General features: G+C 47.9%; 1 protein-coding gene across 1 annotated transcript in view; it reads left to right on the forward strand.

Moving 5' to 3' along the window:
- SYMPK (symplekin scaffold protein) overlaps positions 1-16828 on the forward strand; it is a 35863-nt gene that overhangs the window by 5824 nt on the left and 13211 nt on the right. The window contains 9 exon segments of the mRNA XM_021681344.2: positions 2246-2372; positions 3102-3351; positions 5488-5658; positions 6881-7120; positions 10735-10889; positions 12965-13115; positions 14523-14727; positions 15588-15738; positions 16581-16816. Of these exon segments, the coding sequence (XP_021537019.2) occupies positions 2246-2372; positions 3102-3351; positions 5488-5658; positions 6881-7120; positions 10735-10889; positions 12965-13115; positions 14523-14727; positions 15588-15738; positions 16581-16816 (1686 nt within the window).

Raw genomic sequence — 16828 nt, forward strand, 5'->3', positions numbered from 1 at the left:
GCTCTACCTTCAAAATTTAAACAGCATCTGACCATCTTTCAACCACTTCCTTGGCTGTTAGGCTGCTCCAAGCCACCATTACCTCCCGCCTAGGTGGCTCCAGTGGCCTTCTGTCTGGTTACCCGGTTTCCCCTCTCTCTCTTCTGTTTAATTGAAGTAAATTCACATACCATAAAATTAACTATTTTTAAATGAACAATTCAGTGACGTTTAGCACATTTACCCATCTAGTTCCAATGCATTTTTATCCTCCCCAAAGGAAATACCAGACCCGTGCTCTGCTTCCTCTCTCACAGTAGCCAGAGTGATCCTCTCGGCTCTCCCCTGCTCTCAGAGCTCCACTGGCCCACTGGCTCACTTAGATCGAAACCCAGACTTCTCCCCCTCACCTCATCTTCTGGTGCCCTCCCTGATCTTCACCCACATCCTCTGGCCTCCCTGTTCCTCAAAACACACTGTTCTCTCAGCTTACTGTACCCGCAAGGGATGCTCACCCCCAGGGAGCCCCCAGCTCACTCCTTCACTTGACTCTGGTCTTCCTCAGCCAGCCTTTCCTGGCTCTGCCAGTGCAGCCCCCCACCTCTGGCATACTATCTGCACTGTTCTTTATGGTGTCCTCACTAGCTGGAATGACCCTGATGCTTGTCTTCCCCACAAAAATGTCAGCCCCCCGAGGGCAAGCCTTCTCTGTATTGTGGACCGCTGTATGCCCATGCCTAGGACGGTGTTGGCACATGGGAGGCACTGAATACATATTTGTTGAACAAGGATTTCACTGTAGTGGTGACCACATGGGAAGCTTACTCTGCCATGCGCTATGTTAAGTCCCCTCCTCTGTTTTCACCTGAAACTTTCACAGCAGCCTTGGGAAGGGAGGCTTTGTTATCCTCCTTTTAAGGAAAGGGAAACTGAGGCTCAGAATGATAAAGTGATTCATTCAAGCTGAGTTATTTGTTCATTCAACATTCATCAGATGCTTTGTGACTCAGAGGAAATAAAATAGCCCCTAAATAGTGACTGTTTTCTCTTTGTCGGGCATTATACTAAATGCTTTACCTAGTTTGTTATGTACTTAGATCTTCAAAAATAACACCATGGATAAGTTATGTGGCCCATTTATCACAAGACAAAACTGTGACTCATAGAGGCGAAGTGAGTTTTTAAGGCCAAAAAGCCAGTGTGTGGCAGGGCTGGGATTTTAACCCATATCTGTAATGCTATTGCCCAAATTCGTAATCTCCACCTTTTACTGGGAGAATTTGTGGTAAATTTCAATATATGTTCAACAGGTATGTGCCAGGCATTTGTGTCTCAGGCTGTAGGAATACAACAGTGAGTAAATACAGATACTGTTTCTGACTTCACGTAGCTGGCAGTTGAGTTTCTTTTTTCTTTTTTCTTTTTTTTTTTTTTTTTTAAGATTTATTTATTAGAGCATGTGAGCGGGGGGGAGGTGGTGGGGAGGGGCAGAGGGAAAGAGAGAATCTCAAGCCCTGCCTCAGGGCTCAATCCCATGACCCTGAGATCATGATCTGAGCCGAAATCAAGAGTTGGCCGCTTAACGGACTGAACCACCCAGGTGCCCCGAGTTTCATATTTTTTGACTGATTAGCTTAATATTTAACTTCAGATTATAGAATGTTGTAAAAATTATATTCATGATCTGAGCTCTAGGTGTGGCCTTCTTGAATTTTTTTAATTCATCAAACAAATAGGTATTTCATTCTTCAACAAAAAATGAGACTCTGCTTGTATGACTAGAAAGGGTCCCCCACCTTCAGAGCCCTCGGGACTGAGGTAAACAAATTAATGAACAAAACTAGGGGTTACATAAAACAAAGTGCTTAATGACAGCTAATATTTCCGAATGCTTTCTCTACTGTTCTAAGTACTTTACAAGTATTGTTGCAGTGTTCACAACAAGCTACTACAAGGGAAGTACTATCCTAAATGAGACAGTTGGCTTGTCCATTTGTCTGGCTGTGCTGCCCCTCATGTGAACAGCAGGGCCCTACTAGAGTAAAAGAGTGGGCATTTGCAGGACTAACCCAGAGAGAGGGTTCATGGGTGGCTATGTCCGAAGATGCCAGGCATTGTTCTCAGTTTCTGGACGTGCTGACAAACGAGACAGATGCAGTCCCTGACTTCCCCCCCACCCAACTCCAGTCTCCTGACAACACCTGACCGGCTCCCATCACATACCCCAAGACCACTTTGACCTTGACCTTTTTTCTCTATCCCCCAGCAAGCGAGACATTGAGTTACTGCTAAAACTGATCGCAAACCTCAACATGCTCTTGAGGGATGAGAATGTGAATGTGGTGAAGAAGGCCATCCTCACTATGACCCAGCTCTACAAGGTGGCCCTGCAGGTGAGTGCTCCCTCCCACCTGGGAACATCCCGATCTGACAGGTCTCATTTATAGCTTTTGTTGGGACACAGGGGCAGGTCTGTTAAACCAGGGACAGATCAAATTCTTTACGGGCAAGATGTGCTGTTGATCTCTGGGAACAGACAACAAAGGGATCTAATGTCCTAATGGTCAGGGAATCGCCATTAATCCATCCTTCCATCCATCCATCCATTCATGCGCTTAACAAACATTCCCTGAGTACTTCCTCTGTGACTCAGATGGGTTGGGTCCTGCCTTCATGGTGCTCACGGCCCAGTGAGGGAGGTAGATGCTTATCAAAGAATCACAGAAATCTTAATTTTGTACCGAGGTAAGTGCTGTAAGGAAAAGCACCCACTGTGGTGTCGTGTTCATTAGCATTAATGAAATAAATGAATCCGTTTACTCTCGGCCACCACGTTGTGAGGGCAGTGTTGTTATTCCTGTGTCTTAAGATTTGAGCCTCTTCACTCTGGGTTGTCACTGTCTGTGAACCTCATGAGGGCAGAATCAGACTTGGTCTTGGTCACCCCTGGGTCTTGTCCCCAGTGTCATCTAGCACGGGGCCTGGGGCAGAGTTGTAGCTCAGTACATGTTTCCCAAAGGAATGTATTCATCGTCATTATGGGTCTCTGGGTAGTGATAGAGTTGGCAGTTGATGTCTTGTCCCCATCTCTCTGTCTCCGTTCTTCCCTGGCCCCCTCGCAGTGGATGGTAAAGTCACGAGTCATCAGTGAGCTCCAGGAGGCCTGCTGGGACATGGTGTCTGCCATGGCTGCAGACATCATTCTGCTGCTGGATTCTGACAATGACGGCATCCGCACCCACGCCATCAAGTTTGTGGAGGGCCTCATCGTCACCTTGTCGCCCCGCATGGCTGACTCGGAGGTGCCCCGACGCCAGGAGCATGACATCAGCCTAGACCGCATCCCTCGTGACCACCCCTATATCCAGTACAGTGAGTGCCACCCATCAGCCCATCCCATTGGTCAGTCACTAACTACTCTGACTCCCTTCCTCCCTCTTTCCCTCCCCCTTCTCTTTCTTGGTTTTTCATTTCTGGAGACAGTAGAAGACATTGATTAAGAGGGGCGCCTGGATGGCTCAGTCAGTTGAGCATGACTCGGTTTTGGCTCAGGCCATGATCTCAGGGTCATGGGATTGAGCCCATCGGGCTCCATGCTCAGCACAGAGTCTGCTTGAGATTCTTTCCCCTCCTCCCCTACTCCTGCCCCAGGTGCGCACACGCACACTCACTCTCTCTCTGAAATAAATAAATAAATAAACAAACAAACTAATAAAAATAAATAAATAAATAAATAAATAATCGATCGACCGACATTGGTTAAGAGCCCTGATGCTAGGTTCTCATCCCAGCTTCACCGCTTATTATGTGAACTTGGGCGGGTTACTTCTCTCTGACCTTCATTTCCTTTTTTGTAAAGTAGGTGATAGTATTACCCCTTTCATGAGTTTGTCATGAGGTTCCATGAGGATGTGAGCACTTAGTAAATGGTAGCTAGTTTTAACTGATTTTTAAGATTTATTTCTTTGAGAGAGAGCATGAGCATGAGTGGGGGGAGGGTCAGAGGAGAGGATCTTCAAGCCGACTCCTCACTGAGCAGAGCCCAAAGCAGGGCTCATTCTCATGACCCATGAGATCAAGACCCCAGCCAAAACCAAGAGTTGGACACTTAACCAACTGAGCCACCCAGGTGCCCCATTTTTTAAAATTTTCATTTATTTATTTATTTTTAGGGAGACAGAGTGTGTGCATGTGCAAGTGGGGGTAGGCAGAGGGAGAGGGAGAAAGAGAATCTTAAGCAGGCTCCACACCCAGCACAGAGCCCAAGGCAGGGCTCAGTCTCACGACCCCGAGATCATGACTCAAACCGAAATCAAGAGTCACCTAGGCACCCGTTAATGGTTTTCTTAATTGCAAATTATAAGCATAGTACATGTACACTACTGAAGTATCAAGCAAAGCATACAGAGGGTTGTAAAGGGAAAATACCACCCCCCAGTCCTACTTTCCAGAGATAAACAGTACTAAGAGTGTGTTTCTTTCCAGACCTTTCTTAGGCAGGAATGGACATTTTGTATATATGTATGTTCATAGAGCCTGCAATTGTTGGCTTTTCTTTTTTATGAAGATTTTTTTTTTTTTAAGATTTTATTTATTTATTTGAGAGAGAGAATGAGATAGAGAGAGAGCACGAGAGGGGGGAGGGTCACAGGGAGAAGCAGACTCCCCGCTGAGCAGGGAGCCCGATGCGGGACTCAATCCCGGGACTCCAGGATCGTGACCCGAGCCGAAGGCAGTCGCTTAACCAACTGAGCCACCCAGGCGCCCTTTTATGAAGATTTTATTTATTTATTTGTCACAGAGAGAGAGAGCACAAGCAGGGGAAGTGGCAGGCAGAGGTAGAAGCAGGCTCCCTGCTGAGCAAGGAGCCCGATGCTGGGCTCGATCCCAGGACCCTGGGATCATGACCTGATCAAAGGCAGACGCTTATCCGACTGAGCCACCCAGGTGCTCCTCCAGTATGTTTTTGCATAGAAAATGTCAAGGAAGGTATCCACCAAAGTTGTTAAGGGTTAACTTTTGGGGACCAGATCAAGGAAAGTGGTGGTACAAACGACTTTGAGTGCTTTGTCTGTGTGTACGTATGCATATCTACATATTTAAAGTTTTATCTCAACATCACTCATATCATCAGATTCCTATAGTTGGATATTTAAAATCATTTCTAGTCTTTCACTGTTGGAACCCCATGCTTTGAGCATCATCTCTTAATTTTTCTTTTCTTTTTTTTTTTTCTTAATTAAGCTCCATACCCAATGTGGGGCTTGAACTCATGACTCTGAGATTAAGAGTTGCATGCTCTACCGACTGAGCCAGCCAGGCACCCCTAAATTTTTATATTCATTAATTGTCTATCTCATAGGACTCCTCAACCACTAGATTTTCTGTTTTTTCAGCCCTTCTGAGCCATCGTGTAAGAATCTTTCTCCTTTTGGCCCTAAAGTCTGCTCTCTCCAGAGGCCAGGGAGAAAGGCCCCTGCTAACTGGTACTCTTCTCTCCCTCATTAGATGTGCTGTGGGAAGAAGGCAAGGCAGCCTTGGAGCAGCTGCTCAAGTTCATGGTGCACCCCGCCATCTCCTCCATCAACCTGACCACGGCGCTGGGCTCCCTTGCCAACATCGCCCGGCAGAGACCCATGTTCATGTCAGAGGTGATCCAGGCCTATGAAACCCTGCATGGTAGGTTGGTCCTCTCCCCTCCCGCTCTCCGCTGGCCAGTCTGCTCTGTCCAGAGAAAATGTGAGCTAGGTAGCAGATCCCTGAGGGATTCATCAGTCTAGTAGGTCTGGACATAGGAAGCATGCTCTAGATTAGACAGGAATCTTTCGGTTGCATGTGACAGAAAGCTGGTTCAAAGCTGTCTTTAATATTAAGGTATGTGTGGGTGAAATGACATGATGTCTGCGAAATACTTTCCTGCACCCCAACAACCAAAAAAGAAAGCAGAAGGGAAAGTGTTGATGGGTACCTGGTGATTTGTTATAGTCTTTTCTCTACTTTCATGCATGTGTGAAAACTGAAATGTCCGGGCTCGAAGTGTGAATATGAACAGATCGTGGATCTGTCTCCCATTTCTTGGCTCTTATTTTCTCCTTGTTGGCTTTGTTCTGTTCTGTGTCTGTTTCCTTGGGGTAACAAAGATGGCCCCCGATAGCTCCAGGCTTCCATTCTATCCACTTGGCAACCCCAGGGGACAGAGTGTTTCCTTCCCCATCATTCTAGCAAAAGTCCAAAGGCTGATGCCCATTGTTCCTGATTGGCTGAGCAGACATTGGTAGCTTATCTCTGAACCAATCACAATGGCCAAGGGATTGCATTGTTCTGAGTGGCCCTGAGTCTCTTGCCCACTTGGACTGAGAATGGAGCCGGGGTGGTTCCCTCAAAGGAAAATGGGAGCATTGTTGGCTGAGGAAGGAGGGAAGGATGCTGGGCAGGCAAAATTACAGGCATCCTCTTTCTCTGTGGAACAGGGAAGGCTTGTTCATCAAGGTGACTGTTAGACATTGGACAATCATTCTGGTGGCAGGACCAGCGAGGCGCACCGTTGGGGCCGTTCGGTTGGGGCATTGTGGAGGTGAAGGTAGTGATGATAGCCTTCCCCAGGGGAGGCGCACTGGAATTTCCAGACCAGAGATGGGGGGAGATGAGCCTTTACATTTAATCAAAGGAAGGGTGAGCTTCCTCTTTGTTTTAAGGTTGACTAATCCTGATGGACACCTTTTGAGGGTTTTAAGCATCAGCTTGTACAGGGGGAAGGCTACATACACAGTAGATCCGAGAACAAAGGAACTTTTCTAGGAGGTTCTTGCCACCACCGCCCAAGCTGGGGCTTGGGCTGTGAGACGAGCAGGGACACGTGGGCTGTGTCCACAGAACAAAGCTCCTGCTTCTTTCCTCACAGCCAACCTGCCCCCGACGCTGGCCAAATCTCAGGTGAGCAGTGTGCGCAAGAACCTCAAGCTGCACCTGCTGAGTGTCCTGAAGCACCCAGCCTCCTTGGAGTTTCAGGCCCAGATCACCACGCTGCTGGTGGACCTGGGCACACCCCAGGCCGAGATCGCCCGCAATATGCCCAGTGGCAAGGATGCCCGCAAGCGGCCCCGAGATGACTCGGATTCCACGCTCAAGAAGATGAAGTTAGGTGAGCTGAGGAGCTGAGCCAGGCCTGGCCAGAGGTGGTGGCGGGGACTGACCATGTTTACAGTATTCAGTTACTTACATTAAATTATGAGTTTGATTTGTATTCGTTAATATTATATTATAAATTACAGTATATAGATATGACATAGAAGGTGATATCAAAATAGAATTAATGAAGTGTGCAATATACATAAAAGTAATGATGAATTACTTAAATTTTGCAGAAAGGAATGGAATGAAAAGTCTCCCTCTCGCTCCTCTCCCCAAAAGTAACCACTCCCCTATAGTAATACTTATGTTTTCTTTCAGAAATACCTGAGTTCTCCTTTCCTTTGTTTCCTTTATAATTGGATTTTCTTTCTGAAGTAATTTCTTTTTTTTTTTTTTAAGATTAATTGATTTATTTTAGAGAGAGAGCCCCAGGGTGGGGCGGGAGGAGGAGCAGGAAGAGAGAGAGAGAAAGAAAGAATCCTCAAGCAGATGCCCACTAAGCGCAGAGCCACTTGCGAGGCCTGATCTCACGACCCTGAGATCACGACCTGAATCAAAACCAAGAGCTGGGTACTTCACCGACTGAGCCACCCAGGCGCCCTGAAGTAATTTCTTGATGGTTGTATTATTTTGTCAATAGTGTCAACCACGGCAGCCCTCCTTAACCCACAACTTTTTTTTCTGAATCACTGATGTTTGTTTCCAGAATGTTTATGAGAGAATTGGATTTTTTAATTATTATTTTTAAAAATAAGGGATTTTTTTATTTTATTTTTTTTTAAAGATTTTATTTATTCATCTGAGACACAGAGATAGAGAGAGAGCATGAGCAGGGGAAGAGGCAAAGGGAGAGGGAGAAGCAAGCTCCCCGCTGAGTCAGGAGCCCGATGTGGGGCTCGATCCCAGGACTCTGGGATCATGACCTGAGCCGAAGGCAGACGTTTAAGCATCTGAGCCACCCAGGTGCCCCAAGGAATTTATTTTGATACAAGGAGTGAGGTAGAGATCTACTACCTTCTTCCATAATTGAGCATGCAAAGCAGAGTTTCTATACCTTAATATGTTTAGTAGTCATCTTAGAGCTCCTTCCATATCTGCACATAGATATCTACTACATTCTTTTAATGGTGGAATAATAGTCTATAGTGCACGTAGATTGCTTTAACCAGTCCTCCTGTTGATGGACATTTGTGTCTTTTTTTTTTTTAAATAATCTCTGTAAAGATTGCTATAGTATGAGAGTCTTGAGTGCATGTCCAGTTACAGGACGGATTCCTAGTAGTGGGGTTGGTGCATTTAAAGCTGTTTTTTTGCCCACCTTTTTTATTGTTCTGTTTCCTCAAATGTTTTATTTTGAAGTAATTTTGGACGTGCAGACAAGTCACAAGAATAGTCCTGAAAGCTCCTGCATACCCCTGATGAGGCGAGGCTCACATGTTTCATTCAGTTGTCGCACCCCTTTGGCCTCCCTAATCCGTTCTGCAGCATTCCTCTGCTTCATGACCTTGCCATTGTGAAGAGTCCAGGACTACTGTTGGGCGAAATGTCCCCCTGTTTGGGCTCGTCTGCTCTGGCTTCTTGACTGCATCCAGGTTCTGCACTTGGAGCAGGGACGCTGCAGAGTTGATGCCCTGACCGCCTCTGTGTGGTGTCAGGAGGCACATGATACCAATTTGTCACCTTATTGGTGGTGGGAGTGTTGATCACTTGGTTGAAATAGTGTGTCCCAGTTTTCTCTAGTATCAAGTGCACTTTTCCCCATTGTAAATACGAAGTTGAGGGAGATACTTGTACTCTGTAAAACTACCTGTTTCCCTTGACTTTGACCCGGTGGTTTTAACATCTGTTATTGCTCTAATGAGCTTTCCTTCTACATTTATTAGTTGGCATTCTGTAAGGAAGAGCTTTCTTCTCCCTACTTTATTATCAGTTGCAGTTGTGGATTCTTACTCTCTGGGTTGTAATCCATTACTCTCGGTACTCATTTTGTGGCTCACATTGCCTCATACTGAGCCAAGGGGAGCCTTTGAGCTGGCTCCGATGACCCTTTGATGTGTCCTGTTAGTTTTTTTGAGCATTTCTTATTTTCTGGCACAACAAGATGTTCTGGACTCTTCTTGTACTTTCCTTACCCCAGCCTGGGAATCAGCCTTTTCCGTAAGGAGCCCTGGTTTCTTTTAAGCAGGGCGTAGTTTCAGAAACCGAGATCTGAGCACTGGATGTGCCCATTGCTACTGGGTGCATGGACATTCTTGATTGCCGTTGCCAAACTGTTTTCCAAAAAAACTGCACGACCGTACACACCCCCACTGGTGTGTGAATGCCCGTTACCCCACTCTTCCCAGCCCTGGATGTTCCATAAACCCGCTGGGTATAAACGGTATCCCTGGTTTAGATTTGCTTTCTTGCACATGTTGGAGTCAGGCTGTGTGTCGTTTTACATTTATTAGCCATTTGCATGTCTTTGAAGTGCCCATTCTGTTCAGCCTTTTGTAACTGAATTATATGTGCCCTTGCTCTTCTTGGTTAATGCAGGGTATCAGCTTTCTGTTACATGCGTTGCAAACTTTTTTTAAGAGACTGAATAACAGGGGCACCTGACTGGCTCAGTCAGTAGAGCATGAGACTCTTGATCGTGGGGTCGTGAGTTCAAGCCCCATGCTGGGCATGGAGCCTACTTTAAAAAAAAAAAAGTACCGTATAACATTGCATCGCATTTTTGCCATAATCTACTTAAATCATCATCCTATTAAACATTCCAGCTTCAGGGAACATCTTTATACATAAAGCTTTTTCTCCATACATTGTACCTTCAGTATATATTTATACGAGTTAAGGGTCAATATCTAGAAGTAGATTTGCTGGGTCAAAAGGTACGCATATTTAAAAGTTGGCACTACGGTTAAATTGCCCTTCCAAAAGGCCATACCAGTGTACATTTGCACAGTCCTAATTTGCACAGTACTAACAGCTGTCGCTGTTTATTTTTTTGTCAATCATGTAGGCAAAAAGGCTATCTTACTAGGTTGTCTTTACATTTTCCTGATTCCTGGTGAGGTTGAGCAGTATTTCAAAGATAGAGGTTTTTAAACAATAAAGCTCAGTGAAATTACTAGTTAACCTTTTCACCTTCTTTTTTTTTTTTTTTTTTTTTTTTTTTTTTTATTTATTTATCTTAGACAGAGAGAATGAGAGAGACAGAGAGCACCTGAGAGGGGGGAGGGTCAGAGGGAGAAGCAGGCTCCCTGCGGAGCAGGGAGCCCGATGCGGGACTTGATCCTGGGACTCCAGGATCATGACCTGAGCCGAAGGCAGTCGCTTAACCAACTGAGCCACCCAGGCACCCCCTTTTCACCTTCTTGGAGTTTAGTGTGATCAGCCAGGCTGGTGTGGCTTATTCCCATTTCTCAGATGAGGAGAACAGGGCACAGACAGAAGCAGGTTGTTTCCCCAAAGTCACGCGGTGCTTTGATGACAGAGCACGGCTACAGCCCAGGTCTTCGCCCACTGCACTCTGCTGCTTGCTAAGGCTGCCTGGAGGCAGGGACCCCCTGGGCTCCCTAGGAGGGGAGAGGGCCTGTTGCTCTCTCGGACACCAGCATCTTATCTCCTTCCCTCTCCCAGAGCCCAACCTGGGGGAAGATGATGAGGACAAGGACTTGGAGCCAGGCCCGTCGGGAACCTCCAAGGCCTCAGCCCAGATCTCAGGCCAGTCAGACACAGACATCACAGCCGAGTTCCTGCAGCCCTTGCTGACACCCGACAATGTGGCCAATCTGGTGAGCATGGGTGTGGGCCATTTCCTACAGGGCAAGGAGGAAGGGTTTCTACTCCTTTTCCTATCCTTCACTGCACACTGCCCACCTCTTCCAGATGGCATTAGTCCCAGCACACCTCTCCGTCCCTCTGTTGGGAGGGTGTGGTCCAGTGGGCCCTCTCAATCTTGGATGGACCTTTTCTCTGATCTTTACTCCTTTAGGAGATCCCTTGTCACCACCCCCCAACAGTCCTTCTTTGGATAGTCTTGAGTCCCCATCTGAACCCCCCCACACCTCTCCTTTGAAGGGAGGGTAGATTAACTGGAGAGCAAACCCCATGACTTGTTGGCTAGGTGGTGGGGGATTGGCATTGGTGGGGTGGAATGGCAGTGTTTTCCTTAGATTGTCAAAGATATCCTGCTCTACAGTGAAAGAACCGCTGGGTTGAGTTGGTGGTGTGTGTGTGGGGGGGGTGTCTCACATCAGTCCTCGGGCTGTAGCAGCACCCAGACCTTTCCATTGGGTGCACATGGACAATGCCTCTTCATCAGTCTCCCTCGGTCTTCCCTTCCCTCTGCCTAGAGACTCCACGAGGCTTAGTTGTTGGGTGAATGAAGTGGAATTTTTGTCACCAGGGTAGCAAAAAGGAGTTTTCTGTCCCGCTCAGATCTCTTTGGTGAGCTCCAGGCCTGTAAAGGCATCTGCCTCTTGCATCGTTCTCCCCTTGGAAGTTCCACAGGCACCGCAGACTCATTATGTCAGAATAAACCTGTGGAATCTCTCCCTGTGCTCTTCTGCAGGCCCTCGGCGCTTTCTGTGTTCTTGGCACGCCAGCCTCCCAGTTCCCGACCCACAAACCTGGGAGTTAAGCTCTTTGCCTCCCGCCAGACCTTCCTGTCTTCTCCATCTCCCCTGGCCCCTACCTGGCCCAGGCTCCACCTGCCTGCGCCCTGGCTCTGGCTTCCACTCCCCCTGCAGCAGCCAGAAGTACAGATTGTGAAGCTCCCCTGCTCCAGCCCTGCCAGGGCTCTCTGTTTCCTTCCAGATCAAATTTGAATGCAGCCTGCCTTAAGCCCTGTCTGGTGATGCTTCCGTTAACTCGTGGTACCTGGGCTGTCCTCTTCACGCTCTTTTTGAATTATTGGCCTAAAGTTCTTCACAGGATTCTTTTTTATTTTTATAATACCTGCTGTCTGTGTAGTAATGTGCAGCTTTTTTGTCCCGAGTATTGGGTTCTTAACTCCTTTTTTTGTTGTTCAATCTCACCATCAATTTGTTTGTTTTCAGTCATTTGAAAGAACCGGCTCTGAAGTTTCACTGATACTCTTTTGTAACCTTTTCTGTTTTATTTCTGTTGTCCTTATTCTTCCCTGCTGCTTTTGAATATTTTATCCCAGCGCTTTAAGTTGAATGCTTGGCTCAAGAGTTTTCAACCATCTTTTCCAATGTAAGCATTTAAGGATCTGACTTTCCGTGAAAGAACCATTTAGCTGCATCCCACACATTTTGATTTGTAGTGATTTCATTCTCTCTCTGTTCTAATTATTTTCTTATTTCAGGTATATATTTAAACCTCTAAGCGTGTAGGGCGTTGGAAATGACCTTTTGTTACCAATTCCTGACAAAACTGGATGAGCTCTTGTTAGGATACTGATTTTTTTTTTTTTTAAAGTCCATTTCTGGTTCATAGGACACTCTTCACTGAACTTGCAGTCTCTGGGCAGGGTTCTGCTGCTGCTCAGCCTTCCCCCATGCTGCTGCTCTGCCTGGAATCTGTACCCTGCTCCCACTGCGAAGCATCCCCCTGGGCCAGCCTGAAACTGGCCTTCCTCTCAGTTCTAAGCCTAGCTGCCACTTCCCCCCGGGAGCCAAAGCCGCTCCTGACGTTTTTCATGGCCCCCTTTATTTCCCACTCTCGTGTACCACAATGCACCATTGCCTGTTCTCTCTCTGACTTCCCCAGGAGTCTGAGCCCCATAGGAGCAGGCCCAGGACTGTCTTAGTCACTTCCATGTCCCTAGCCTTGGCCCGGCATGGAAGAGAGCCTTGTTGAGTCAGTGAGTAAGGAAGGGCTCCTCTCCCCGGGCATCCTGCAGGTCCTCATCAGCATGGTGTATCTGCCTGAGGCCATGCCCGCCTCCTTCCAAGCCATCTATACCCCAGTGGAGTCAGCAGGCACTGAAGCCCAGATCAAGCACCTGGCTCGGCTCATGGCCACACAGATGACGGCTGCAGGACTGGGGCCAGGTGAGTGTCCTTCGGCGCTGGCCCTGACCGGGGATTGGCACTGTGGCTGCTGGGTTCTCCTTCCTGGAAGAGCACCTCCTCAGGGCGGTACAAATGAAACTCACATGAGATATTAGGTATAAACAATTATAGGTCCCATAGATACACTGAGTGCTTAATATTTTCAGGCCCTGGGCTTTGAATCCGGCGGACCTGGATTTGAAGTCTCAGTTGAACCAGACTACCTCAGCCACGCAATAGCAGTGTGACTTTGGTCAAGTTACTGAACCTCTCTGACTTGGGTGTTTTCCTGCATTAACAATACTAGTGAGATATAAATTATGTACAGAGAAACACAACTCTTAACTGTATATCTTAGTGAATTTTCACAAAGTGAACACACCCATGTAGCCACCACCCAGATGGAGATATAGACCATTTCCACCACTCCAGAACATTCCTTCTTGCTCCTATCCAATCAGCACTGATAGCACCCCACCTCCTGAGAGAATCACTTTTCTGATTTCTGTCTCCATAGATTAATTTTTCCTAATCCTGAACTTCATATAAACGGGATCATAGAGAGTCTGGCTTCTTTTGCTCAGCACAAATTTTTTTTTTTTTTTTTTTAAGATTTTATTTATTTGCGAGAGAGAGAATGAGAGACAGGGAGCATGAGAGGGAGGAGGGTCAGAGGGAGAAGCAGACTCCCCGCCGAGCAGGGAGCCCGATGCGGGACTTGATCCAGGGACTCCAGGATCATGACCTGAGCCGAAGGCAGTCGCTTAACCAACTGAGCCACCCAGGCGCCCACTCAGCATAAATTTTTGAGATGCATTCACGTTGTGTGAACCAGTGGTTTACTTTGTATTGCTCAGTAGTATTTCTTTATGCAAATAGGCCATTGTTTGCTTATACACTCTTCTGTTGATTGACCTGTGGCTTATGTCCAGTTTTTGACTGTTGTGAATGAAGCTGTACAAGTGTTTTTTGGGGTTTGTTTGGGTTTGGGGGCAGGGTTGTTGGTTTTGGTTTTGTTTTTGTTTGGTTGGTTTTTTTTGAGTGTAGTTGGTGTGTACAAGTGTTTCGGTGTACACATGTCCTTGTTTATCTTGGGTATATACCGATGAGTGGAGTTGTTGGGTCATAGGTTAGGGTATTTTCAGTGCTATTAGAAGCTGCTCATCAGTGTTCCAACGTGGCTGTGCCATTTGGTGCCCCCACCCGCAGGAAATGGCTTATCTAGTTTGAGCCTTGGTTATATGCAAAGTGGCGATAAAAAGTGTGCCTGTTTCAGAATGGAGTTTTGCAGATTTAGATGAGCTTTGTGTGTACAAGGCTTAGAATAGAGCCCAGCACACAGGAGGTCCCTGGATGGGAGCAAGGGGGTGTGACGTTCCTGGAGCCCATTTGCTACCTCCCCCTCAGGTGTGGAGCAGACCAAGCAGTGCAAGGAGGAGCCCAAGGAGGAGAAGGTGGTGAAGCCAGAGAGTGTCCTGATCAAGCGACGCCTGTCAGCCCAGGGCCAGGCCATCTCAGTGGTGGGCTCCCTGAGCTCCATGTCTACTCTGGAGGAGGAGGCGCCCCAGGCCAAGAGGAGGCCAGAGCCCATCATCCCTGTCACGCAGCCCCGGTGAGTCCCCGGGTAGGTGCAGGTGAAGGACTGAAGGCCTGGGTTTTGGTGTGTGCATGCACATGTGTGTGCGTGTGTTAAAGACAGACCAACAAAGACAGATAAACAGCTAGGGCTGGATGAGGATCTATCTGATTCCAGAGTCAGTGCCATAACCACCAAGCCTTAATTGTTGTTTTCTTTTACATAAAAATGCCCCCTTCCTTACTTACGTCTAAAGTTGGGATGATAGTATCTTCCTCTAAGGATCAAGGGAGAGTTAAATGAGTTTACAGTGACAGATCATTAAATTAGATGACTCTTGAGGTTGGAAGTGAATTTGATAGAAAGTATTTAGCATGATTCCTAACATGTCGTAAGTGCTACTGGTTGTTATCATCCTCCTCTTCATTATTATCCCCCTTACAGACCAAAAAATCCAGCCAGTCCCTGCCCCCCTCCAAGACCTGGGCTGTGCCTGCTCTGCCCTCCGAGCTCTCCATTCCCCTCGCTCCAGTCACACTGGCCCCTTGGTTCTCCTTGAACAGCCAGGCAGGTCCCCACTGGAAGGCCTTTGCACTTCCTGTTCTCTCTACCTGGAAAGCTCATCTCCCAGATATCTGTGTGTCTCGTCCTCTTGCTTCATTCCGATCTGCACTCCCACACAGCCTCCTCAGAGAAGCATTCCCTGAGACACGCTTTACAAAAACAAAATGGCACCCTCTCTCTCATTACCCTGCACCTTGCCATGCCTGAGTCACAGGAGAGTTAGAAAGGCAGTATGGTGGCGGTGGCGGTGGCAGTGTACGGCCTGGGGTGGACCTGGGCTCCAGAAAGGACGTTTTGAGTCACCGTGTCCCTGTCCCTACTCTTTCACATAGGCTAGCGGGCGCTGGTGGGCGCAAGAAAATCTTCCGCCTGAGCGATGTGCTGAAGCCCCTGACGGACACCCAGGTGGAGGCTATGAAGCTGGGCGCCGTGAAGCGGATCCTTCGGGCAGAGAAGGCTGTGGCCTGCAGCGGGGCAGCCCAGGTGTGCCCCTGTCTCCCTGGCCCATGCTTCCAGACCCTCTCCCCACGAGCCTGCCTCACAGCCCAGGAAAGATACGGCCCCGGGCTCAAAGCTCGCTGGCTCCGGGTCCCAGCTGGGCTGCCCACCAGCCCTCCACGCCTCTCTTCTGTCCTCCTTAAAACGGAGGTGGCAGCAGCAGCTCCACATGGTGATGAGGAGGAAATGCATGGACACGCACGGCTCTCGCTCAGCACAGAGCTGGCTGCCCGGGAAAGCCCTGCAAGTGAGGGCTGCTGCTGGGTTCTTTCTTCCTGGTGCTTAATAGTGCTTTTCTTATTATTGTTGAGATTTAGATGGCCAGGTCTAAATCCCGATTCTGCCATGCACTGACATCGTAACCTCAGCCAAGCAACTTTTTCCCCATTTTTTTTGAAGTTTAATTTTAATTAACCAAGAAGTATGTAAAAGTACTCTTTCTGTTAAAAAGATATTTCTAGGCCATAGAGGTACCATAAGTCTTCCTTGGCCCCCACCCGCATCCCATCCCCCTCCTCCAAGATGACCAATGTACAAATTAGAGGAAGCCTTCAGGATCTTTCTCTGTGTACCTAAGTATGTAGATACTACTTTTACAAACTCAGTTTTGTTCTATGATGATTGACTCCCCCCCCCGCTTTTTTTTCCCCTCCCACACAAATGATTCCTGTGGGGTATAAACTTCGTCAGCTTGCCTTCCTCACTTAACACCAGGTCTTTAGTGGGGGTCCCTGAACCTGGGCAGGAAGACTTGTAAGGCATGATCACGAGGTGCCTGGGATTGCCTCCCATTCCCACACCCATATGTACACCCACTCTCCTGTCAGGTGCGCATAAAGATCCTGGCCAGCCTGGTGACGCAGTTTGACTCGGGCCTGAAGGCTGAGGTCCTGTCCTTCATCCTGGAGGATGTGCGGGCCCGCCTGGACTTGGCCTTCGCCTGGCTGTACCAGGAGTACAACGCCTACCTGGCGGCCGGTGCCTCAGGCACCCTGGACAAGTACGAGGACTGCCTCATCCGCCTGCTCTCCGGCCTGCAGGAGAAGCCAGACCAGAAGGATGGGTGAGGGGGACC

This window comes from Neomonachus schauinslandi, chromosome 16 (genome assembly GCF_002201575.2).
Source record: "Neomonachus schauinslandi chromosome 16, ASM220157v2, whole genome shotgun sequence".
Classification (NCBI taxonomy): Eukaryota; Metazoa; Chordata; class Mammalia; order Carnivora; family Phocidae; genus Neomonachus; species Neomonachus schauinslandi.